General features: G+C 40.6%; 1 protein-coding gene across 1 annotated transcript; it reads right to left on the minus strand.

The window, feature by feature from the left end:
• Positions 1-204: 204 nt before the first annotated feature.
• PERP (p53 apoptosis effector related to PMP22) lies at positions 205-16,539 on the minus strand. Its single transcript, XM_077894374.1, has 3 exons — positions 16,281-16,539; positions 5,635-5,775; positions 205-1,697 (listed from the first exon to the last, which is right to left on the minus strand). Exons 1-3 carry the CDS (start codon positions 16,492-16,494, stop codon positions 1,471-1,473), a joined length of 582 nt encoding a protein of 193 aa, XP_077750500.1. The 5' UTR covers positions 16,495-16,539; the 3' UTR covers positions 205-1,470.
• Positions 16,540-21,627: the final 5,088 nt, after the last annotated feature.

Consider the following 21,627-nt stretch of genomic DNA (forward strand, 5'->3'; position numbering starts at 1 on the left):
GCAGACCACTAGAATCCCTTAAAGTCCATTCAAAAATTGTTACTGGATACCTAAAATAAGCAAGACTCTTAAAACGTTAAGGAAAAGCTATTTTTCATTTTATCCGATGTTCTTATTTTGCCCCACTCAAAGAATCTTTTTAAAAGTCCCTTCCCCAGACGTGAAAAAAGAAAAAAAGCAAGACCAAAAACTACAAACTAGAAACAAGATTAGAACACCTGGTTTATTGGGGGAAAATTCATAATGAAAACTGCAGTTGCTTATTCTGCAACTTACAAAATAATAATTTGATATATAAAATGAATTGGTTTTCATTATGTAAGTACAAATGGTAAAAAAAAAAAAAATCATAGTCAATGTGATATATCATCTATTTGCCATTCACGGGAAATCTCACATCCCTGAATTCTCCTGTTGTGTCTTATACCAGATAGTTTATATCTCTTTTTCCAAAGACGACCAGGTTTGTAACTACATTTAAGTTGTTGTTTACAATTGCTATCTACCAGAAGCTGTGTCTATATGATGAGAGCCCAGTCAACCTGAGATGAATAATTCAAGTCACTTCGTCTCCTTGGGCTGTTTTAATGTTACTTTGTGAGAAGAATGGCATTCCTAATGCTTTACTAAGCAACCAAAGCATGCCTATAGTCGTGATGAATTAGACCTAGCCCATCTTTTAATCGGTCTACTGTGTTCCTGAACATATAGACACAAAAGAGTACAGATTTATTAATGTAGCATTTTCCCACACCCCAACCCTATAAACCACTTTCAAAGAGAAAATTTCATCTTAACATTTCACTACATATGAAGGCCTTACTATTGCAGCAGGCTTTGACTATGAAAGAATACTTTCCTAGATGCCATATCAAGTTAATGTGAAGCTTCGCAAAAAAAAAAAAAAAAAAAATTACTTAGGATATTAGTTAGAAATTCTCACAAACGATATGCATTTAGGAAACTTTCACTTCTTTAAATAAGTGAAGGCTTGGAAAATATTTACTTTTTGCATTTCTTTTAGAATATTTGGTCACTGACATTTTTTATTAGTATCTCCCTCTTTTTATTGGCTCTTAATAGATTCAGTCCATTCTATCTGGGAAAAACAGAAACTTGATCAGGTCCAGCCAATCTTTGAAGCCTTCTTTTTTTTGCCTTATACATGGTTAAGTTTCATATTCCTATTCTTTTACGAATGTATAAATGGTATGCATAGATATAAGGGGATATTAGCATATTACAGGTCATTATTTAAAAGAAATAAGTTTTGTTTACAAAACATATATAAAAGATGAATATGAAACTTTAACACCATTTAAGAAATTTTCCCCAAAATTTATTTTAGCATTGACTAGTCTAATGATATGAACATTGCCTACAAAATGGTTTCAAAGGATTCTGGGAAAGACAGTTTCTTGCTCTGGGATCCATCTTGGCAGCAGCGTTGTCTTCTGCTCACTCCCCACCTTAGGCAGATGTGTAGAAGTACCTGGGCTTAGCATTGCCCAGAAGATCATCTTCATAGTTGGGAAGACAACAGAAGAAGAAGGCACAGCCGATCAGGATAATCGTGGCCGCCCACCCAAAACCATAGGCCCAGTTATAGATGTAAGTGACAGCAGGGTTGTCATGAAGGTTGAAGGTCTGGGTGTACTTCACAGGATAAATTACCAGGGAGATGATCTGGAATACAGCTAAAGGAAAGAAAAACATCCCAAAGTGAATACGGATCCATGAATGAATGCATGGTAATAACAGATTAACTCCCTCTTCCACCATTGTTTTTTGCCTTTAAATAAGTGTTAAATCCACTTCATGCTAATGAAAGGGGTTGAGGGAACCTATCAATCATGAGCTCAAACAAGTTATTGACTATTGTATGTCAGATCTGGCACTGACCAGAATACTGAATATACGAAAGACAGAAAGCAATTAGAGAATCTCTCTTTGTGCCTGTGCAAGCATTACATTCACTCAAGTAGAAAATGCAAAACTATGGTGTATAGTAGAAAGCAGGGTGGCTCAGAAGAGTACTTTTTCACTTGGTATTTACTGTGCCAAACACAGTGAATATTTTCAGTGTTAACAAAAATAATATATACACATATATTTGATGATATTGATATTTAATAGCACACCATTGGAATATTTATTTAATAAATGAGTGACTAAATGAAACAAGCCAATGATGTGAATGATCAATGTAGAGAAGCACCAGAAAAGTCTGCAGAGGAGGCAGGAATCTGAAGAATAAATAGAAATGGAGAAATGGAGGTTGGAGGAACAGCATTCCAGGCTGGGGGAAGAGAAATAAAATAGGAGAGTAATCATCCTGACTTGGGGGAGTGTAAGGAGGATATAAGAAAGAAAATACAGGTCAAGAAGATTTCTAAACTCTTTGGTATAACAGTCACCTTATCACAATTAGTATTAGTCATATTAATATTTTAAGCAACTTAAAAAAATAAGAACTCAATTAAATCTACTTTTGTATTATTTTTCAATGAGCATGCATAACTCTATGAAGCTATAATGAACATCCACATGCTATGCTGTGTTCTGCATTCTTTTCACATACTATTTCCCATGTCCACTGCCACATCATAAGGTATGAACACATTTTCACTCTGTAACATTAAGACACAAGTCTACACCAAGAGGTGCCAGGTGGCCGCGCTCCAGGGAGTGTAGAGTCCTCACCCCTACTTTCCTTTTACCTACTTTTTTCCCTATCTTCACAGATGTAAACTAAAGTTGTTTTCTTTTCCTTTTTTTTTTTTTTTTTATTGCTAGAAAGGCCATAGGTGTTTCTACATCTTGATTCATTCCTTCTATTTCTCAACTCAAAATATTCCTCTTCTCTGGCAATTTAAGAAGGGTGATCTCGGTGCAGATCTTAAATATTTCTGTTTCTTACACACTTTAAGTGGCAAACTCTTACTTGGGAAGTTTGTTATCTACTGCAAATATTGTGTAAGACACTACATTATTCTCTAATTCCTCTGGTCGTAAATGTTAAATATTGTTCATCACCCATTTTGGTCCATCAGATGTAGAGTTTGTATAGCAATTTGGATCCACTTCTGTAAAATCTAAATTGTATCAGTGCTCAATTTTTCTGATGTTAACCCCAAAATAAATATAAAATTAAAAATAACTGTTTTTGTGAAGTAATTCTTAAAAGTTGAGTAGGCCCTAATTCAACATTATTACCACTAAAAGTACATTGAGATTTCTAGGCTTTTCACTCCTGTAAAAACTTCTCATTCTACTTGTCAAGCTCTCAAGGAAAAGAGGAGTATTTAGTCATAATGTAAAATAAGGACACAGAATTACACAAGGCAGTATGCTGTGAATCTGTGAGAGTTCATAGAACCAGTCTTCCTGAAAATAGTAATTCTTGCAAGCCTGTCAGCTCAAGCTGGTCATTCCTAGATCTTAATTTTTATTTATTTTTTTATTAGTAATGTGTTTTTATTTCCTTGAAATTTCAGTACCTGTTAAGATGGTATTTTATCTCCAGCAAAAAATCAATAAAGTTTTACTTAACATTTATAGAGGGCCAGACACAGTACTTTTCACATATTACCTCACATAATCTTTTTAAAACTTTTATTTAAATTCAACTAATTAACATATAATGTATTATTGGTGTCAGAGATAGAGGTCAGTGATTCATGAGTCTTATAGACTCATGATGTCAGATCTTTTTTTAAATTATTTATTTATTTGTTTGTTTGTTTTATATCTTCATTTTTTAATGCTAAGATGGATAAAAGAGTTTTACTGGGATTTTTTTTAAATGGTGGCAAAATATATACAACATAATACTTATCATTTTAATCATTTGTTAAGTGTACAACTCAGTAGTATTAAATACACAGTGTTGTGCAACCATCATCACTATCTGTATCTAAAACTTTTTCAATATTCCCAACCTAAACTCTGCTTACCCCATTACCCACCCCGCCCTCAGCCCCTGGTAAGTTTGGATCTCTATAAATTTGCCTATTCCAGGTACTTTATATAAGTGAATCATAAAATACTTGTCCTTCTGTGTGTATACCTTGTTTTTCTTGGCATAATATTTTCAGATCCTTCCACACTGTACCATGTATCAAAACTTTATTCCTTTTAATGGCTGAATAATATTCCACTGTGTGTACATAAATATTTAACCATTTTGTCCTGATGAACACTTGAGTTGTTTCCACCTTTGGCTATGGCAAATACCACTATGAACATGTGTGTACAAGTATTTGTTCAAATCCCTGCTTCCAGTTCTTTGGGATATATACCTAAAAGTGGAATTCCTGGGTCATATGGTAATGAACATTAATGTCCTAGTGTGTTTCTAATGGTGATTGGAACAGGCATCTAGCTAGTCTTCTAAGATGTGTGGAAGAAAAGATATCAAGTGTGTTTCCTTGATAAGGCCTTATAAATTTAACTATGAAAGCCAAATAGAAGTAGAGATGGGATTCAATAAGATTCTTCATGTTTTGTGGTTCCAAACTGCTCCTAATTTTAAAATATTATTCTAAAAGGAAACTCTGAGACAGAAAGAAAACCAGAGTAAACCTTATGTTCAATCAAGAGAAATGCTCAAATATACAGGTGAAGGTTGGGCCTGCACAGGTTGGTTCTCTGAGCCACCCCCTTTCTCTGAGCCAGGGTCCTCCTCCCTCTCCCCTACTCTCCACCCTCCCCCCGCACTCCCAACTCATCCTGCCCTGGGCTCTGGGAACACGTTCCCTAAGCTCAGAGAATCCAGCACAAGGTGGTCTCTCTCTGGGCTCCTGCTTTACCTTATGTACCTCTCCTAAATCCAAGGCTTCTGACCATGTGCTCACTCTATACCTGCACCCCAGGTCTGTGGCTGGATTTTTGCTTTGATCCCAAGGGCCTAAGTTGCTATGTCAAACAGACCTGTGGCCTTAACCTTATCAGCACCTTCTCTTTTCTCTTTGTCAGAAAAATCCAGTGATCCATCTAAATTCAGTTCTGTGACTGAGGTCCCTAGTGCCAGGGACCAACGGAAATTTCAAATAATTCTTGGTCCTAGATTCCTAGTTCTTGTAGTCCATTAATCAGTGTTCACTCTGACCACAGCCACCTGCCTCACTCCATTTCCCACCCCTCAGAATCAGCTCTATGATACAAAAAGGCAGTTCCAGATCTGGTCTTTCCTAGGGTCTCCCGTCCCCCTGCAGAAAACCTTTCCATGACCTGGGACATAAGACTGTAATACACCTTCAATAAGTAAGATGGCTCAGGGACATCCCAGTCCCCATAGCAAGGGGCTCACAGGAAGCCAGCACTGGGACACCCCATGGAAACAGCACACTGTGTCAGCCCTGGTCCCTCCAAGTAGGGGTGTTGCTGGACGTGGGGTCACCTACAAGAGACAGCAGCATGCAGCGTGGATGGAGAACACAAGATATCATCTGAGACCTCCTCCAGGAAGAAAGGCACCTGGACCCTAAAGAACACATCTCTGTTACTTCTGCCCCTGGTGACACATTTTCTGACAATAGACCTGGAAGTGTAATTGTCAAGAATGGTGGGTTGGGCAGTACTATGATGATGTCTATGGAAGGTATGAATGAAGAACCGCTGACTTAGTCTTACCTGCCAGGGCCAGGAGGCCTCCAATCACTCTCAGGAAGACGAGCATCTGGGGTCCGCAGAGGGCAAAGAAAGACAGGATGAAGCAGATCACCAGGATGATAAAGCCACAGAAGAGCATGGCGGCCGCTGCCCTTCCCCATGCTGTGGGAGAAAAGAAACCGTGATTAATAAGATACACATGCCAAATTTAAAAATCCCTTATCAAAGTATCAATATTTTCGTTTTTTTTTTATTTTCTACTACCTATAGTTGGGTGAAAGGAGTCTTTTTGACAGTACTTACACATCTCCATATCTCAAAGGGAGAAGTAAGCAATTCATATGGAGGGCACTAATAAATTGCTTCCAGTAACGTCTTCTACCCCCAGATTTGGGGCAAATGTTTCTATCTTTGAAACGAAAGTTAAAATTCATTCAACTATTTCTCATGTAATAAAGAAGCCATATAAACAGGTATATTTAAAAGGTTTTCTCCCTCTCCCTCTGCTCCTCCCCCCACTTTGTTCTCTCGTGCTTTCTCAAATAAATAAATAAAGTCCTTTAAAAAATAAATAAAATAAAAAGTTCACACAAGTTCTAACATAACACAACCATAATAAACAACATTTTTAGTGTTGAACAATTAAATTAGAATCCCTTTAGCAAATGGTTCAAATACCTTTAAAAAGACCTTTGTTTCATATTAATGTCTGGTTCTGTGCCAAAATAATCATTGAAAATCTACTTATGGCCAGGCAGAGAGGTGAGCTAAAACAATTTAATTATAAAGAAGCTGTGATTTTTATAACAAGTTTAGGTGCACATATATCCAATTGTCTAAATTTTAACTTTGCAATTTATAGTGCAAGGATTCTTAATTATGGATATGAGCCTTATAAGCAACCAAGATGAAGTGAAAATTGAGTTCTGGGTTTGAAAATCCTCACGAGTACCTCCTTGTTTTAACTTGAACCTGTAGAAACAGGGAGAGCCATGATACCCAGGCTAACAATTCCAGTCAATAATTCCCATTGTGCAACCTGCACTGATTTCAAAAATCTCTTCCAATACAACCTGCTTTCTGGAGGGCATAACTAACATTGATGACATAATTGCTCTGTGCCAGGCACTGAGCTAAGAACTTGGCATGCATTCACTAAATCTTCACAATAACTTTTGATTTATTTTATTTTATTTTGTTTTGCTTAAGAGAGGGAGGCAGGGGAGGAGCAGATGGAGAAGGAGAGAAAGGTTAAGCAGGTTCCATGCCCACTGCAGAGCCTGACACAGGTCTTGATTGTGACTTGAGCCTAAATCAAAGGTCGCACGCTTAGCCAAATGAATCACCAAGACACTCCCACAATACCTTTTAAAGGTTCATATTATCATTATTTCTTTAGTGGAGTGTCTGGCTGGCTCAGTCAGTGGTGCATGCGACTCTTGATTTCAGGGTTGTTAAGTTCAAGCCCCATGTTGGGGATAGAGATTACTTAAAGATAAAAAAATCTTTATCATCATTTCTTTAGAAATGAGGATCTAGTAAGGCTTTGAAAGTTCAAATGACCTGCCCACAGCCACAGAGCTGTTAAGTGATTCAATCAGAGTTTGATTTCAAGCTTGGTCTAAATACAACACATGATTCTTTTCAGATATATAATTTACATCCTGGAAAATTCACTCTTTCAAACAATTCAGTGGTCTCTACTATATTCACAGGGTGGTGCAACCAATCATCACTTACAATTCCAAAATTTTCATCACCCCCAAAAGAAGCCACATATCCATTGGCAGTCACTTGCCATTCGTCTCTCCAGCTTCAGGCAACCATTAATCTAGTTTCTGGCTTTACAAACTTGTCTATTCTGGACATTTCCTAAAAATGGGGTCCATACTGCATGGCCTTTTGTGACTGTCTCCTTTCACCTAGCCGAAAGGTCTTCAGGGCTGTACCAACATTTCATTCCTTCTTATGGTCAAAAAATATTCTGTTGTATGTAGAGCCCACATTTTATTTATCCTTTTGCTGATGGAAGAACATGTGCTCTTAACCTATCACTCTGTATTGCACTCGAAAAAGACAGTCATGTGCACATCTGCCCTGGTTTTGCTCCTACTGGAACACAGCTTGGCTGACAAATGTCTCCTCCCTTAATGATAGATCATTTGACTGGCCAAAGGAAAAGGATGTCAGAGAGCCGAAAGGAGCCGGGGCTTGGAAGCCAGTTGGACCTCATTTATACCCTGCCTCCACCACCAATTAGCCACCATCAGCCTGCACATCTGCTAACCAGGATGAAAAATGCCTTCTTTCAAGATTATTGTGAGGATGACAGCTCTTGTGTGAAAGGTCAGGGAGTTAGGAATTCTCTGCCCCTTACCGTTCAAGAAGTTTCTCAAGTATGCCTATGACTTCTCTCCAGGATCTCAGGTTTTTTCATTTTTTCCCCTATATTGGAAAGTTCTGCATCATCACATTCTTATTCCTCAGTTACCCACCACATATTTACATCTCCATCTGTTATAGACAAGCCTGAACAAAGTTTCCCTGTTGATTCTCTAATCCCCACGCTCCTTCCAGATCTTCCTCTAGGTTTATGAATGACTGAGACATAGTAGGTTATTAAGGAGAAGAAACATTTTTATATGCCTCAGAAATACCACATTTCCCCACAAATTATCCCTTAATATCGCTGCAGGATGAGGCTGAGACAGTGCATGAGTGGGCCTAATTTATATTTATAATTTTCCTTACTTTCCTCCAGACCTTTTTTCTCTTTCTGGAGATCAAGAAGAGATCTTAGGGGCAAGGTAAAATAGAAATGTGTTATTTTAAAACAGAAATGAACAAAGCCAGAATGTGAAACAATCTCACTTTTGCCTTGTCCTTCAAGTAAGGGAAAATGCAAGAGAAGGGGACCATCAGACCATCTCAAAGTCTAGTCCATAGACCACTGTGTCAAAATCATCAGTGGTGCTTATTAAAAATATAAATTTCTGCAGTTTCCTCTGACCCACTGAATTAGAACTCAAGAGATAGTACCCAGGAATCTGCACCTGACTGACATTTCTTATAGCCATACTAAAGTTTAAGAAGAACTAAGAGAGATGATTAATCTCATAAAAACAGATGCAGTACTGCCAAAAAGGAGAGCATTTTATTTTCAGTATGTGACCCACTGTTAATAACAGTCACATTTCTATGGATTTTTATGGCTACTACTAATCACTACATTCAATTAAATCCAATGATTAAAGTCAAGTAAGCAGATACTGATTTTTCCTTTTAAGTTGAGTTCACAGGTTAGAAACTGTGCAATAAAAGGCTATATATCTGTATAAACATGCACAGGAATGCAAACGTAATGAAAAATTGCATATCAGAATGTGAATTTTCAAAAATAACAATAAAACTTCCTAACAAGGAATATATATTGATAACTTTATAGTCACAGACTAGAGTTTTAAAAATATAGCTATGAATAGTAATATCAATAATTATTCCTATTTATTTGGGGAAGATAATACAGATTTTGCTATTACTACTTCCTCTAACATAATAGCTGAGGTGTGATTTACACTTAGTTTCAAATACTTGAACTAAGAAAATAGAAAGCCAGTTCACCTCACTAACCTGAAGCCAACAGGTGAACACAAACAGAAACACAGCCCATTTTAAGAACTTGGTCTATGCTAGGTTAAATAATTCAGTAGTAACTTGTTTACTCAAAATGCTGAGTCTACAGAAAATCAAAACAGCAAATTAAGTAGCATTTTGTATTGAGAAAGGCTTCCCTAGAAGTAGAACACGTATAACCTGCTCTTGCAGCATGGAAACACCCACACTGAATCATTTAACTACCACTTAAGACTAAAATCTAGGCAAGGTTTTGAAGATCTGGCTGATGAAGACAAGTAAGACAACCTGCCTTCTCATATCAATGACTATTTTGCTATAAAATGATGAGATGGACCTTGGTCTAAGCAGGGTCATTCCAGCCCAATATTCTGTCCAAGAAGGCCGACAGCCATGTAGACTTATGACATGGCATATCTCCATGACAGACATTTTGAAAAGTTAAGGGGTGTCTGGGTGGCTCAGTTGGTTAAGTGTCTGCCTTTGGCTCAGGTCATGATCCCAGCATCCTGGGCTGAAGCCCTACTTTGGGCTGGCTCCCTGCTCAGTAGGGAGCCTCCTCCTCCCTCCTTGTGCTCTCTCTTGCTATCTCACTATCTCTTTCTCTCAAATAAATAAATAAAATATAGAAACAAAACAAAACAAAAAACAGTTAAGTCTGTGCTCCAAATACCTTTGGTCTCAAATACCCAGAATGAGCTTAATACCTACAAATTTACCCAACCCTTTTGGGAACTATTTATATTTTTATATTATATCATGGTCTAAATTATACCATATTTACCAACCCCAATATAAAAATATCAGCTTTTAAAACTTATCCTACTACTTCTTCCATGATTGAACAGATAGATGGTCCTTGGCTCTTGGAAGGCAGTATGTCCATCTTTATTCTGAAGAAGTCTGCCCTTTATGTGCAAAATTTTATTGCCTTTCCTAATTGCGGTTTGTGATAGAGAGCAGGGAAGATTCTCATCATCAATTGGCACTCTTTGAATTGAGACCACAAGTCGTGCTCAAGTACTCCAGGTAAACAGATGCTGTATTTCTGTGCAGGAATGTTTCTTGTTTGTTCTTTCTCCTTAAGGGAAAATCAATCTGGTGTTACATATAATCTGTTATGTCCTAAATTTATTTTCTAAGTATCACTTGGAGAAGTTCCTATTATCAAAGAAACCAGCAGCCTTATAAATCCACTTTATAAGATTCATTAAAGATCCATTTGGATGGGCAGCCCTGGTGGCGCAGCGGTTTTGCGCCACCTGCAGCCAAGGGCCGTGATCCTGGAGACCCTGGATGGAGTCCTGCGTCAGGCTCTCTGCATGGAGCCTGCTTCTCCCTCTGCCTGTGTCTCTGCCCCTCTCTCTCTCTGCATCTCTATAAGTAAATAAATAAAATCTTAAAAAAAAAAAAAAGATCCATTTGGATGAAGAACAGCTTACTTAATTTTGCTATCACTTGCAAAGATTCAACACTAAATCAAAACTAACAGTCACTAATGAAATCCTAAGTTTTTCCTAGGAAACATTTTTAAGTTTTTTGCATAAGAAAAATGCTGTATCTTTTTTCCAGTGACGACATATGAAAATACAATGTTACCCAAAAAAAGAAAGAAAAAAATACAACATTACAAGGTAAATACAGCTAGGAAAAGACCAGTAACGTCAACTACTAAGAAAGTAGGATAGATAGATAAATATAGATAGATAGATAGATAGATAGATAAAATAAATACCTTGAATGCCAATCTAGAAACCATAAACTGAAACTTGTAAAAGGGAAAAAAAAACTTTGTAAGATGAAAACATTACTAATATTTTTAGTATTGTGGGTAATACTCTGCAGGCTGTCACCAATTTTTCCTCCAAAGTTAGTGTTTCTTTTAAGGGATTTGCTGTATTCTTCAGTAATTTCTCATGTAGGCACCCAACACTGACCAAGACAGTCTGGCCTAGCCCCTTACTCAGTGCCCTGCAGATACCAACCTGTCATCCAATTACAGTAGGGTCCCTTTCTAGAACAATCGATTCATCTAGTAATAGTACAAAGGCCCTACCTAGTAAATCTGAGCTTTTGTCAGATCTCATACTGCTTGTATAGGGTTCTTTATGTCAAACAGATTCTTTATATCAGAAATGAAAACTGGATTCATGACAAAAAAATTAAAAAGATCCTACCTACACAAACAAGATATATACAATATATAATGAATATACACATGGGTGGAACATATATTCAAAAAGACTGGTGCATGTCCAATGAGGAGATAATCTGCAGGAACAGAGGCCAGTGCTTCTGAAACCAGAAAAGTGCTTACAGATCACCCAAGGATCTTGTTAAAATGCAGATTATGATTCAGGAGGTGGGGCCTGAGACACTGAGTGTCCTATAACCACCAGATAATGTGGATGCTTCTGGTCTGGATACTTTGAGTAGCAAAAATCTAGAGGACAACTCGTAACAGGACTCCAAAAAAATCTACATCAGAAGAAGTGATTTTGTAGAAGCTTTAGAAGGCAGTAAAGCAAGGTCAGGGTCACATGGGATGGCATCTAGTTGGTGTGAGATTCTTTGCATGCCCCACATTTTCTCCTGAAACTGAACCTGAAGATAACTACTTACCACTGTGTTTTTATAGAACTGTGGTCCTTTCCCCCTTTATGGTTTTCTTTGAAAGTCTCAGTGGGGAAACCACCCTACACAGGAAGATGTGAAAACAGGGATTTCTACCCTGAACTGAGTAAAGATAACTAGCAGGGAATTGGGGATCTATCCTCACAGATTTGAAAGTTTGTTAGATGAAGGCAGCTGGGAAGTAGAATTTGCATGGAAGCGTATTGGAACTCCATCAGTGTAAGACAAGTACTTTTAGACAAACAGCAGTGTCCAGAGAACTGAGTTATGTTGTGGAAGAAAGGGGAGAGGCTTAGCTTGTCACGGGTGGTGTTGATGAGCACAGGCTTTGGTGAAAGCTTGAACAGGTGCACTCTTACACCCTTCTTTATAGCCTAGGAGTCTGTGCCCGCTAGACGGAAGAAAACAAGTTAGGTCACTTAAAAGGGAATGGGGCTCTCTGTTGATTTACTGCTAAGTGCAGCAAGTGGACTAGATCACTGGTTCCTACACGTCTGGATTTTATAAGTCAATAGACATATATATTTTAATTATGAAAATCAACTGAGTACTAGCCAACTTTTTATTTTGTTAGGTAAAACCATGAACACACACACACACCCAGAATAATCTATCCACTAATGCCTAATTTCATAAAATAATAACATTTCAATACCTCACCCTGCCTCCCAGCAAAAGAGCATCATCTCAACATGGTTCTTTAAGTCAAATTTAGCCTAATGTAAACCTATTAAGTTGGTACTTATCTTTCTCATTTCCTACATATTTAAGAACCATAGGGTGAAATGATCTAAAAAAATACTTCTTATAATACTCTGATTCCTGGACTTATCCAAGACCAATTTCATGTTAAAAACAAAACAAAACAAAGCCACATGCAATGCACTGTGTGGTATTCAAAGGCATCTGGTAAAGATGAAGCTCTGAACTTCTGAGTGCAGAGCTGAGGCAAGCACCCTTTGACTTAGCTGCACTGACTCCCCACTGCCATTCTTGGTAAACTCATCACCATTTGTCTCCACCCTGACAAGTAGGAGCCTGCTTGAGATTTGAAATCTGTATCATTGATATTTAAAATATGCTCCTGACGTGTTGTTTTCTTAAAACTGGGTAGGGGAGGGATGGGTGCCAGCAGAACAAAAACAGTATGCATGAATATGCATTCAAATGCAATTTTGCATTTTATTTATATGTGAAATTTGAATGATCATTTGGATGTTCTTTCCCCATTTGGACAAATATAAATGTGAGATTCTTTCAATGCTCTACATGCTCATAATTTTAAAAAAAAAAAATTAAGCAAGTATTGGTTAAGCTGGGTATTTACTCAGTTGTTAATATCATGTAAAGGCAAATATTCCATGTATAATGTGGCTCACTTATGAGGCAAAATGAGGTGATGTAGCAATCTGAAATTCCTTAAAAAAACTGTCAATAACCATGGGGAATATAATATTCTGCATTTTACATAGTTCTTAGGAACTATTTCCCTTTATAGAAACAGCTATATTATTAGGATTATTGCCAAGATTTGCCAGGAATGGGATCCCTGGGTGGCGCAGCAGTTTGGCACCTGCCTTTGGCCCAGGGCGCGATCCTGGAGACCCGGGATTGAATTCCAACCCAATGTCGGGCTCCGGGTGCATGGAGCCTGCTTCTCCCTCTGCCTGTGTCTCTGCCTCTCTCTCTCTCTCTCTCTCTCTCTGTGTGACTATCATAAATAAATAAAAATAAAAATAAAAGATTTGCCAGGAATGATCTGTGTTTTTAATAATAAAATGAACATATTAATGTTATTAATATCAATTAATAGAAAGAAATGGTCAAACACTTTGTAATAAGAAGATATATTTTCTTAAATATATTATATATTTAAATATTAAATATATTTTCTTAATAGTTACAATGGTAAATCACAATGTATACTTTCTAGTACATAATCAAGAAGTTTTTAAAGAGTAGATAAACACAATTCTCTGCACTGAAATACCATATTAACTAGAGCCATTTACCTTACTCCTTGTGCTTATACTTATGTGGGAGTGTGTATAAATCTTTTACTACATTTTAGATAAACCTCCTGTAAACATATTGTTTTCCACAAAGCCTTACTGAAGTTATCTGAAAATCTCCAGAGTTAAAGATGTCCAGAAAATCTCCCTACAGTGTAGAAATACACAATTTGTATACTTGTGAAGCAAAATTTGCCACGACAGAAAATGAAGTGAAAGTATAGTAAACACTCCCAACTCATCTCTGACCACAGTAGCCTGAGATGGAACTCTCTTTGGGGAGTTCACATCTATATGGTTCTTCCCATGGACACCTGATGACAGTGGATCCCGGATTCATGATTTGATTCTAGGTCATGAGCAAAAGCTGCGTCTAACACATTATTAGCACTTACTTATCTTTGCAAAGGTCATAGGAATAACTTAACTGGGAGGTTAAAGCCACCACCCACTTATGAAAATCGGTCTTGCTGCATCATAAAGGTAGTAATAGATTTTTCAAGACCTACTTGGAAAATTGAACTTTACCAAAGGCCAATTTCTATATCAAATTGAAATATAGTTTATCACTGGATCAGTGTTGTCTTTACAATTAGAAGAGTGAATGCTTTAAACTCCTAATTAAAAAATATCAAACCAACAAAACCTGCTCATTCTCTTCCATATACAAAGCACCATATCATTCTGAAGCTGGAGGCGCCACACCCTCCGAAGGTGAGCTCATCTTGCAAGTCAAGAAAAATAAAAACCTCATTGTGTGAGTTTCACAAGAGGACTGCAGTCACAGCCAAAACCTTGCAAGCTGGATCATGTCCCAGCAATAGTGCTGCTGGTGGCTCTACTGCACCTCCCTTCCAGTGGTGTGCTAAACTTCTTACTTCATAAGCAAGGGGTGGAGGAGGGGGTTGCGGCATGCTCTTTGGATCTGTATTAGTTTTTGTTCTCAAGCACGATTATCCAGGCTGTTTAAAAACACACTCGTCTAAAGCAGTCCTATTAAGTCCCCTACAAGACCCTGGGCTCCAATGCATTTTAACTAAAAGATACAGATACTTTACTTCAAAGAAATTAATTTCCTTTCAAAAGATCTGAGATAATAGAAACCCTGGCAGGCGGTCTGTTTGTTTTAAGAGAGGAAAAACACAGACTTTAAGGAAAGCAGGAATTCCATGCAGTCTTTACATTTTATTACCTGCTAATGAGGACCATGCACTCCCTTTGCGGGAAAGCACAAAGTGGGAACCTCCACACAATTCCACAGTAGATAAGATACAGCACCAAGCTCTGGATACGGGGCACCAGAACCACAAATAAACCGTGTGCTTGGAAGCCGTGGACAACTTTGGAGTAAAGAATCAAGTCAGTGGTCCTAGCAGGGAATGAAAAAAAGGCAGGGTAGCCTTCTTTCTGAGTTTAAAACTATTAAACTCAGTTGCTAAGGCCTCATTCAGTAGCATTTAGCTTTAAGTTTCCGACTATGCTCATACTTAAACTCTTGTCTCCTGCACCCCAGGCCCACATTGCTAATCACAACAGATCCCAGCTGTTCTCAGGACAGCCCTAAGCAGAGGGTGGCAGCAGACAGGAAAGTGCTCCTCTCCAGTCGGGGCCTATTAAGTGAAACACCCAGGCTGCCTTCATGCTGGAAAAATAAAACACTCCCTCTGAGATATATTAAACTTGTCAACTCTGTTTCATTCTGCTGGTGTAGAAGATGTGTTTGCTGCACAGATTACAAATCAGATTAAGATAAGTGAGGTTTTTAAACAGTGCCCTACTTAAGTCATAAAGACACTCCCTAAAACAAAAGCTAACCAGGACTAGACTGACGCTTAAAAATACTGTAGTACCTGCTGAGATCATAACTGCTAAAAACTTTGATGGAAAAGCCTTTTTTTTAATGGAAGAAGAGTTGCTTTCGCTTAGTTCAAGTAAACGAAAACACCGACCTCGGGAAGGCGCGTATTTTAATATTTACATTTTAATCTTACAAAGAAACACAGGAGGAGGTATAATGGTAAGAGATTTTGGCAGGTCTCCAAGAAAATACAGGTTGTCCATTACATTTCTTCTTCTAAAACTTTTCAATGCCTGAAAAAAATCACCTTTTGCATGTAACTGACAAACTCTACAAAAAACAGAGCTTACACTAGGGCCATTTCCGTCCAGCGGTGAGCCTGGTTTGGGCCACCCAAAGCTGTTACTCCGTTTTGTTCAGATCGGATGCCGAAACCTAAGCTCTAAACTTTTTTTTTTTTTTTTTTTTCTTTTTTCTCCCAGTCACTCACTACCTCTGCCCCAGTTCAGACCGTTCGCGAACGGCGGCTTCGGAAGGCTGCGCCCGCCCAGCCGCAGCCCGGAGGGCTTCCCGGAGGCGCCGGCACTCACCATAGTCCATGAGGCTCTGGCAGCCTTCCTCGTAGGACCCGCTGCCGCCGCCCTCCTGGGAACATCGCCACCACAGCGAGGAGGTCTGGACGTGGTCGCTCGACTGCAGCCAGCCGCGGCCGGCCAGCGCGATGATGTCGAAGGCGATGGCGCTGAGCAGCAGCAGGGGCAGGATCCACCTGCAGCGCTCGCAGGCCAGGCCGCAGCGCAGCATCTCGACGGCGGGGCGCGGGGCGCGGGGCGCGGGGCGGAGGAGCGCGCGGGGCTGGGACGCCGGCGGAGAGTGGCCCGCCAGCGCGGGCAGCGCGACAAAAGGGAAGGGGCCGCGGGGAGGCGGCTCCCGGGAGGACGCGGCTCGGGGCGCCCGGGCCCCACCTAGATTCCGGTGACTCACGGCGCGCCGCCCCGACCTGCCCGGCCGGCCGGGTGCGCGCGGGCGGAGGCGGGGCCGGCTCGGGTGACCCGGGCGCCGCGGAGCCCCACCCGCCCGCCCCGGGGCCCGGCCTCGCTGCCGCGGCGCGCGCCTCCGCGCCCCACCGCCCGGCTCCCCGCTCCCCGCCGCCCGCGGCCGCCCGCGCCAAGCGAGCCTGCGGCCCAGTGCCTCGCCGGGAGCGCGTCTCGACCCAGGCGGGCCCGCTAAGTATTCCGTCCCCGACGGCGGATAATGCGCTGACCTTCCGCGGCCGCGGCCTCAGGTTCCGAGCGGCCTGGGATGCGTGCGCGCGGCGGGGCTGTGGGTCAGCGCTGCGCCCCGAGCCCGCCCCCGACCCCCCGCGGCGGGGCGGCCGCTTCCTCCTGGGCCACCTTTGTACCTTGCACCCTGGCTCCCTTCGTACCTTATCTGGGCTGCCGGGTCGGCCGCGCTGGGCCAGCCCGGGCCGTGTTTCCTGTACCCGTGTGTCCCGGCGTCGAGCCCGGGGTCTGCGGCTTTGGAGGCGCTCACCGGGCACTTGACGCGCGAACACACTCCCTCCGGCCTTGGCAGCGCCTCCTCTGGCCTCCCAGGAACCGTCAGGTCCCCTCTGCGGCTGTCCACCCCCAACCGCAGATCTGTCCATATTTAAACCCCACTTTAAACTCCGCTTATTTACTCTGTTGAGGTTTCTCCAAATAAAAAAAATATGTCACCTAAATGCCACCTCCAGGGCCTGGCCCTCCTTCTCTCACCACCCTGACTCGAGTGGGGCAGGGGGTGAGGTAGGATGGAGGGCTGAGGGGGTGCCACTGGGTGTGCCATTGAAGAGAAACCAATTCTCAGTGTCTCGCTCCATGGTGGCCTTGGGCAAATCATGAAAAACATCCAACGAGGGTCACATCTGTTTTGTTTTTTGTTTTTAATGAGCATCACATTTTTTTTTTTTTAATGAGAGTTATATCTTACCTTGTACCTTCACAGATTTCTTCTGAGTCGCTTGCTTTTCCTACCAATTTAACATAAAAGAAGGGGGGGAGTATTTAGCCCCCTTTCAACTTTTAGAACTTTAAAATTTTAGTTCTCTGTATTTCAGCTTGGTACTTTCAAAAGAAAAAGAATACTATTTTGTCTTAGGCGTTCTCTCGCCATTTTTGAGGACTAATAAAATAAAAGCGCGAAAGTGTTTGAAACCACATGAAAAAATTTCTCCAGCCTTAATTTTACATAAGCCAAGTTCACATATTTTCCTTAAAGGCAAATATTTTCACTTTGAAAGAATAGCATAAGGGGGGCTTCTGCCAAGAGTTAACTGCATATGGTGTAGATTGTGTAAAGAAAATAAGCTTTCAGGGTTTTCAAAAGTAATGTAAATATTTGTTTAATTAGCTGTGCCTATAATATATTAGTGAGGGGAAAAAGTCACATTCTTATAGATAAATAGAGTACTGATCATAAGCAAAGTGGTTTCAGACAAAATCTGAGTTTCATGGGTCTTAATATCTCTAAATAATCTTGGACTAGAAATGCCTTCTTTTTCTTCTTCCAAGAGATTTGAGGAAAAGAACTCATTAGTGTCGAGGTGAAAGCAAGGAAAGTAGCTCTTCTGAATTTCTGGAAGAGACTAAACCCACCCTGGCTGGGTTCAAACCAGAAGGAGCCTAATGTATGTCTCACAGACTGTGGTGGAACCAGACAGCTCAGGTTCAGATCCTCATGCTAGCTGTGTGACACTGGAACACTTAGCTTCGCTGCGCCTCAGTTTCCTCATCTATAAAATGGATCATGCTCACCACATAGTGTTGCAATGAGTTTTAAGAGTTAATACCCTAAAGCATGCAGAATAGCGTATGCACATAGTAAGCCACAATAAAATGGTGATGGTGATGATTTTCACATTGGTTTCGCACTTTACTAAGATTGGAAAGGGGCCCTTGCATGTTCACAAGGAACACATTCCTTATGAGAATACCAACTGTAAATTATTAACTTTTCTCGGACAACGCCACCATTCATCCCAGCCATCCTGGTGAAATGGTGGATTCTGGAGAACAGACCATTAAGTAGTTCCCTCTGCTGGATAGTCCAGGGATCACAGAGCACCTGCCAACGTAAAGTGTATCTGAAACAGGGTTTTACTTTTATACATTTGGATTTTTATGGTTATAAAGGCAATAAATATCACAAACAAAAAATATATAAATATGTAAATTTAAAAAATAACAGTATGTAGTTTTACTGCCTTGTCTAACGGTCATAGTAGCTAACATTTGTTGGGAGTTTTCCATGTGCTAGTAAGTGCTCCAAGTCCCTCAGATCCTCCAGGTGTATACTACTATCAGCTTCCTATAGATGAGAAGACTGGGTCACAAAGAAGTTAAGCAACTTGTTCAAGACCACACAGTCCCTGAGTGGCAAACCCACACATCACCCCAGGCCATTTGTCACCAAAGCCAGTGCTATCTGCCACCATAACCGTTTAGAAGAGTTTGGAAAATATTTCTCCTAAAGTTTCCTTCTTTCTTTCCCTGCTCTCTGCCTCTGTAAACATCCAACCCACTACCAGTTGTCCCCTGAGCTGTAATGAAATGGTCCCATTTAAGCTGCCATGTCCTCACCAGTAAACCAAAGCAAGAGCTGTGCAGGTGGTAGTAGAATGAACACGGGACAGGAAAATCAGGCAGTCTGAAGTCTAATTCTCACTGACCCTGTGTTTAACCTCTAATTTTATCCCATCTCACTCCTCCCCTGTTCCTGCAAACTTTTCATTGTCTCCACTCTCTCCCCTTCTATTCCTTCCTGTCTATTCTACCCAGTGGTGTGATGGTAAATGATTAACAACCAACTCTCTGACCCTCCCCCGAAGTCCTTGATTTGTAGCATTTGCCAATTTCTATCATGTAAAACTCTCCCAAGACTGATTTCCAGATACCATCTGATGTCACTGAACACAGAATTGGAAAGAAACATACACAATTATCTCTCTCAAGCTACTAAAAGCACACCCTTGGGTCTGTGCCCAATATCCTACTAAAACTGTTCTCACAAAGGTCACCAGTAAGCTCATATTTGCCAAATTCAATAGATGTCATTGATCTCTTCATTCCACGAGCTACTGTGATGTCTTCCTCCATAAAACTTTCTACTTTCTTGGGGTGCCTGGGAGGCTCAGTGGTTGAGTGTCTGCCTTTGGCTCAGGTCATGATCCCGGGGTCCTGGGATCGAGTCCCACATCAGGCTCCCCAAAGGGAACCTGCTTCTCCCTCTGCCTATGTCTCTTTGTATGTCTCTCATGAATGAATAAATAAAATAAAAACTTTCTACTTTCTGTAAAAAACGTTAAAGCCCAGTGCCCAAGGATCATCTGAAAACACACCTGTAGTCAAATAAAGTTAGATTTATTTACTCTGCAGCAAAGGACACTGCACACTAAGGGGAATTCTGGGAATGTCCCAGCATGAGGATGTTAGGAAAGCCTAGTCAAAAGATTTAGGCTTATGTCAGGTGATTTTGGAAAGGATTCCAGGATATGAGTGTTTTGTTCTATGTCGAGGAGAGTGATATTTTATTTTGTAGTTGCATACTGGTTTTTTTCTTTCTGTGTTCAGATATGATTATGGAGTCTTGCTTTTGTTTTGTTCTATCGCAATGATAGCCTGACCTTGTCTGATGTGAATATTCTGTGTAGCTACTTTCGCCCAGCATTGGATCATCCTGGCCCAGCTATTGGATTGCCAGAACAATAACCAAGTGCCAGGAACTGGCTCTTTCTCCTTCATGTCTCCACGAACCTCTCTATCCATCCCTTCTCTCTCCCCTTGATGTGCCAGTCCTGCTCTGACCCCCACCCTCACCAGTGCTGGATTCTCTGGGGTTCTTTCCTGGATCACTTTTCTATTCATTTTTTTTCATATTACATCATGCATTTTAATGATTTCAACCCCTATCTATATATTCACGGCTTGCAAATATATACACTCTTCCTCTGTGCTTCATTCAGAATTTTATATCCAACTTCCAGCAAGTGGCACCACCTGAATTCCTCCCCAACCACTTTAACATCAATCTGTACAGAGTTCAAACTGCTCTCTCTACTAAACCATCATCTTCGTCTTATAGTCCTTGTACTGCTTCCATCATCTTGGTCACCACAGTTAAAACTCCAAGACCATCCTTGAGTCTTACTTTTTTATCCAATTAACATCCAACAATTTAAAGTTTTGCCAGCTACCATGGCTCCCAGGTATTTCTGAAGGGCAGACTCTGTTCTGTCCCTACTCCACCTGCCCTGAGTCATTGGCCTTCGCTGCCACAACTGCCCTCACAGCTATCCCCACCTCTAGTTCTAAACACTCCTTCCTCCCTCATCCGTCTTCCACAAGACCAGGGAAGTGATCCAGCTAAATGCAGATCTGACTCCGACACTCTCCATGATGTACCCCTCACTTATTTTTCATCACCTCTGCTATCAAGAATGAAATTCTTAAAAGTGACACAAATTCTTCTGTCGTCTGGTCCATTTGCCTCTCCAGCCTCATCTGTCCCCTCTGCCTGCCTTCTCATCTTTCAGGTTCCCCCCAACCTATCACAATCTGATTCTGCTTGTGCCACTACATTAAAACAGCTCTTAGTAAGAATATCAAGAGTATTCAACTTTACTGATGGCTTCCTCCTGGAAACCCACACCTCTCTCTGTCATGGCACTCTCACTTCTCTTACCTTTCTTTCTTTTTTTCTTAAATATTTTGTTTATTTATTCATGCTCTCGTGATTAAGAGCTTGATATTCTTATTAAGAGCTGTTTTAATGTAGTGACACAGAGACATAGGCAGAGAGAGAAGCAGGCTCCCTGCAATGAGCCTGATGTGGGACTTGATCCCAGGACCCTGGCATCATGATCTAAGCCAAAGGCAGATGCTCAACCACGGAGCCACT

The sequence above is a fragment of the Canis aureus genome, chromosome 1, assembly GCF_053574225.1.
Source record: "Canis aureus isolate CA01 chromosome 1, VMU_Caureus_v.1.0, whole genome shotgun sequence".
Taxonomy (NCBI): Eukaryota; Metazoa; Chordata; class Mammalia; order Carnivora; family Canidae; genus Canis; species Canis aureus.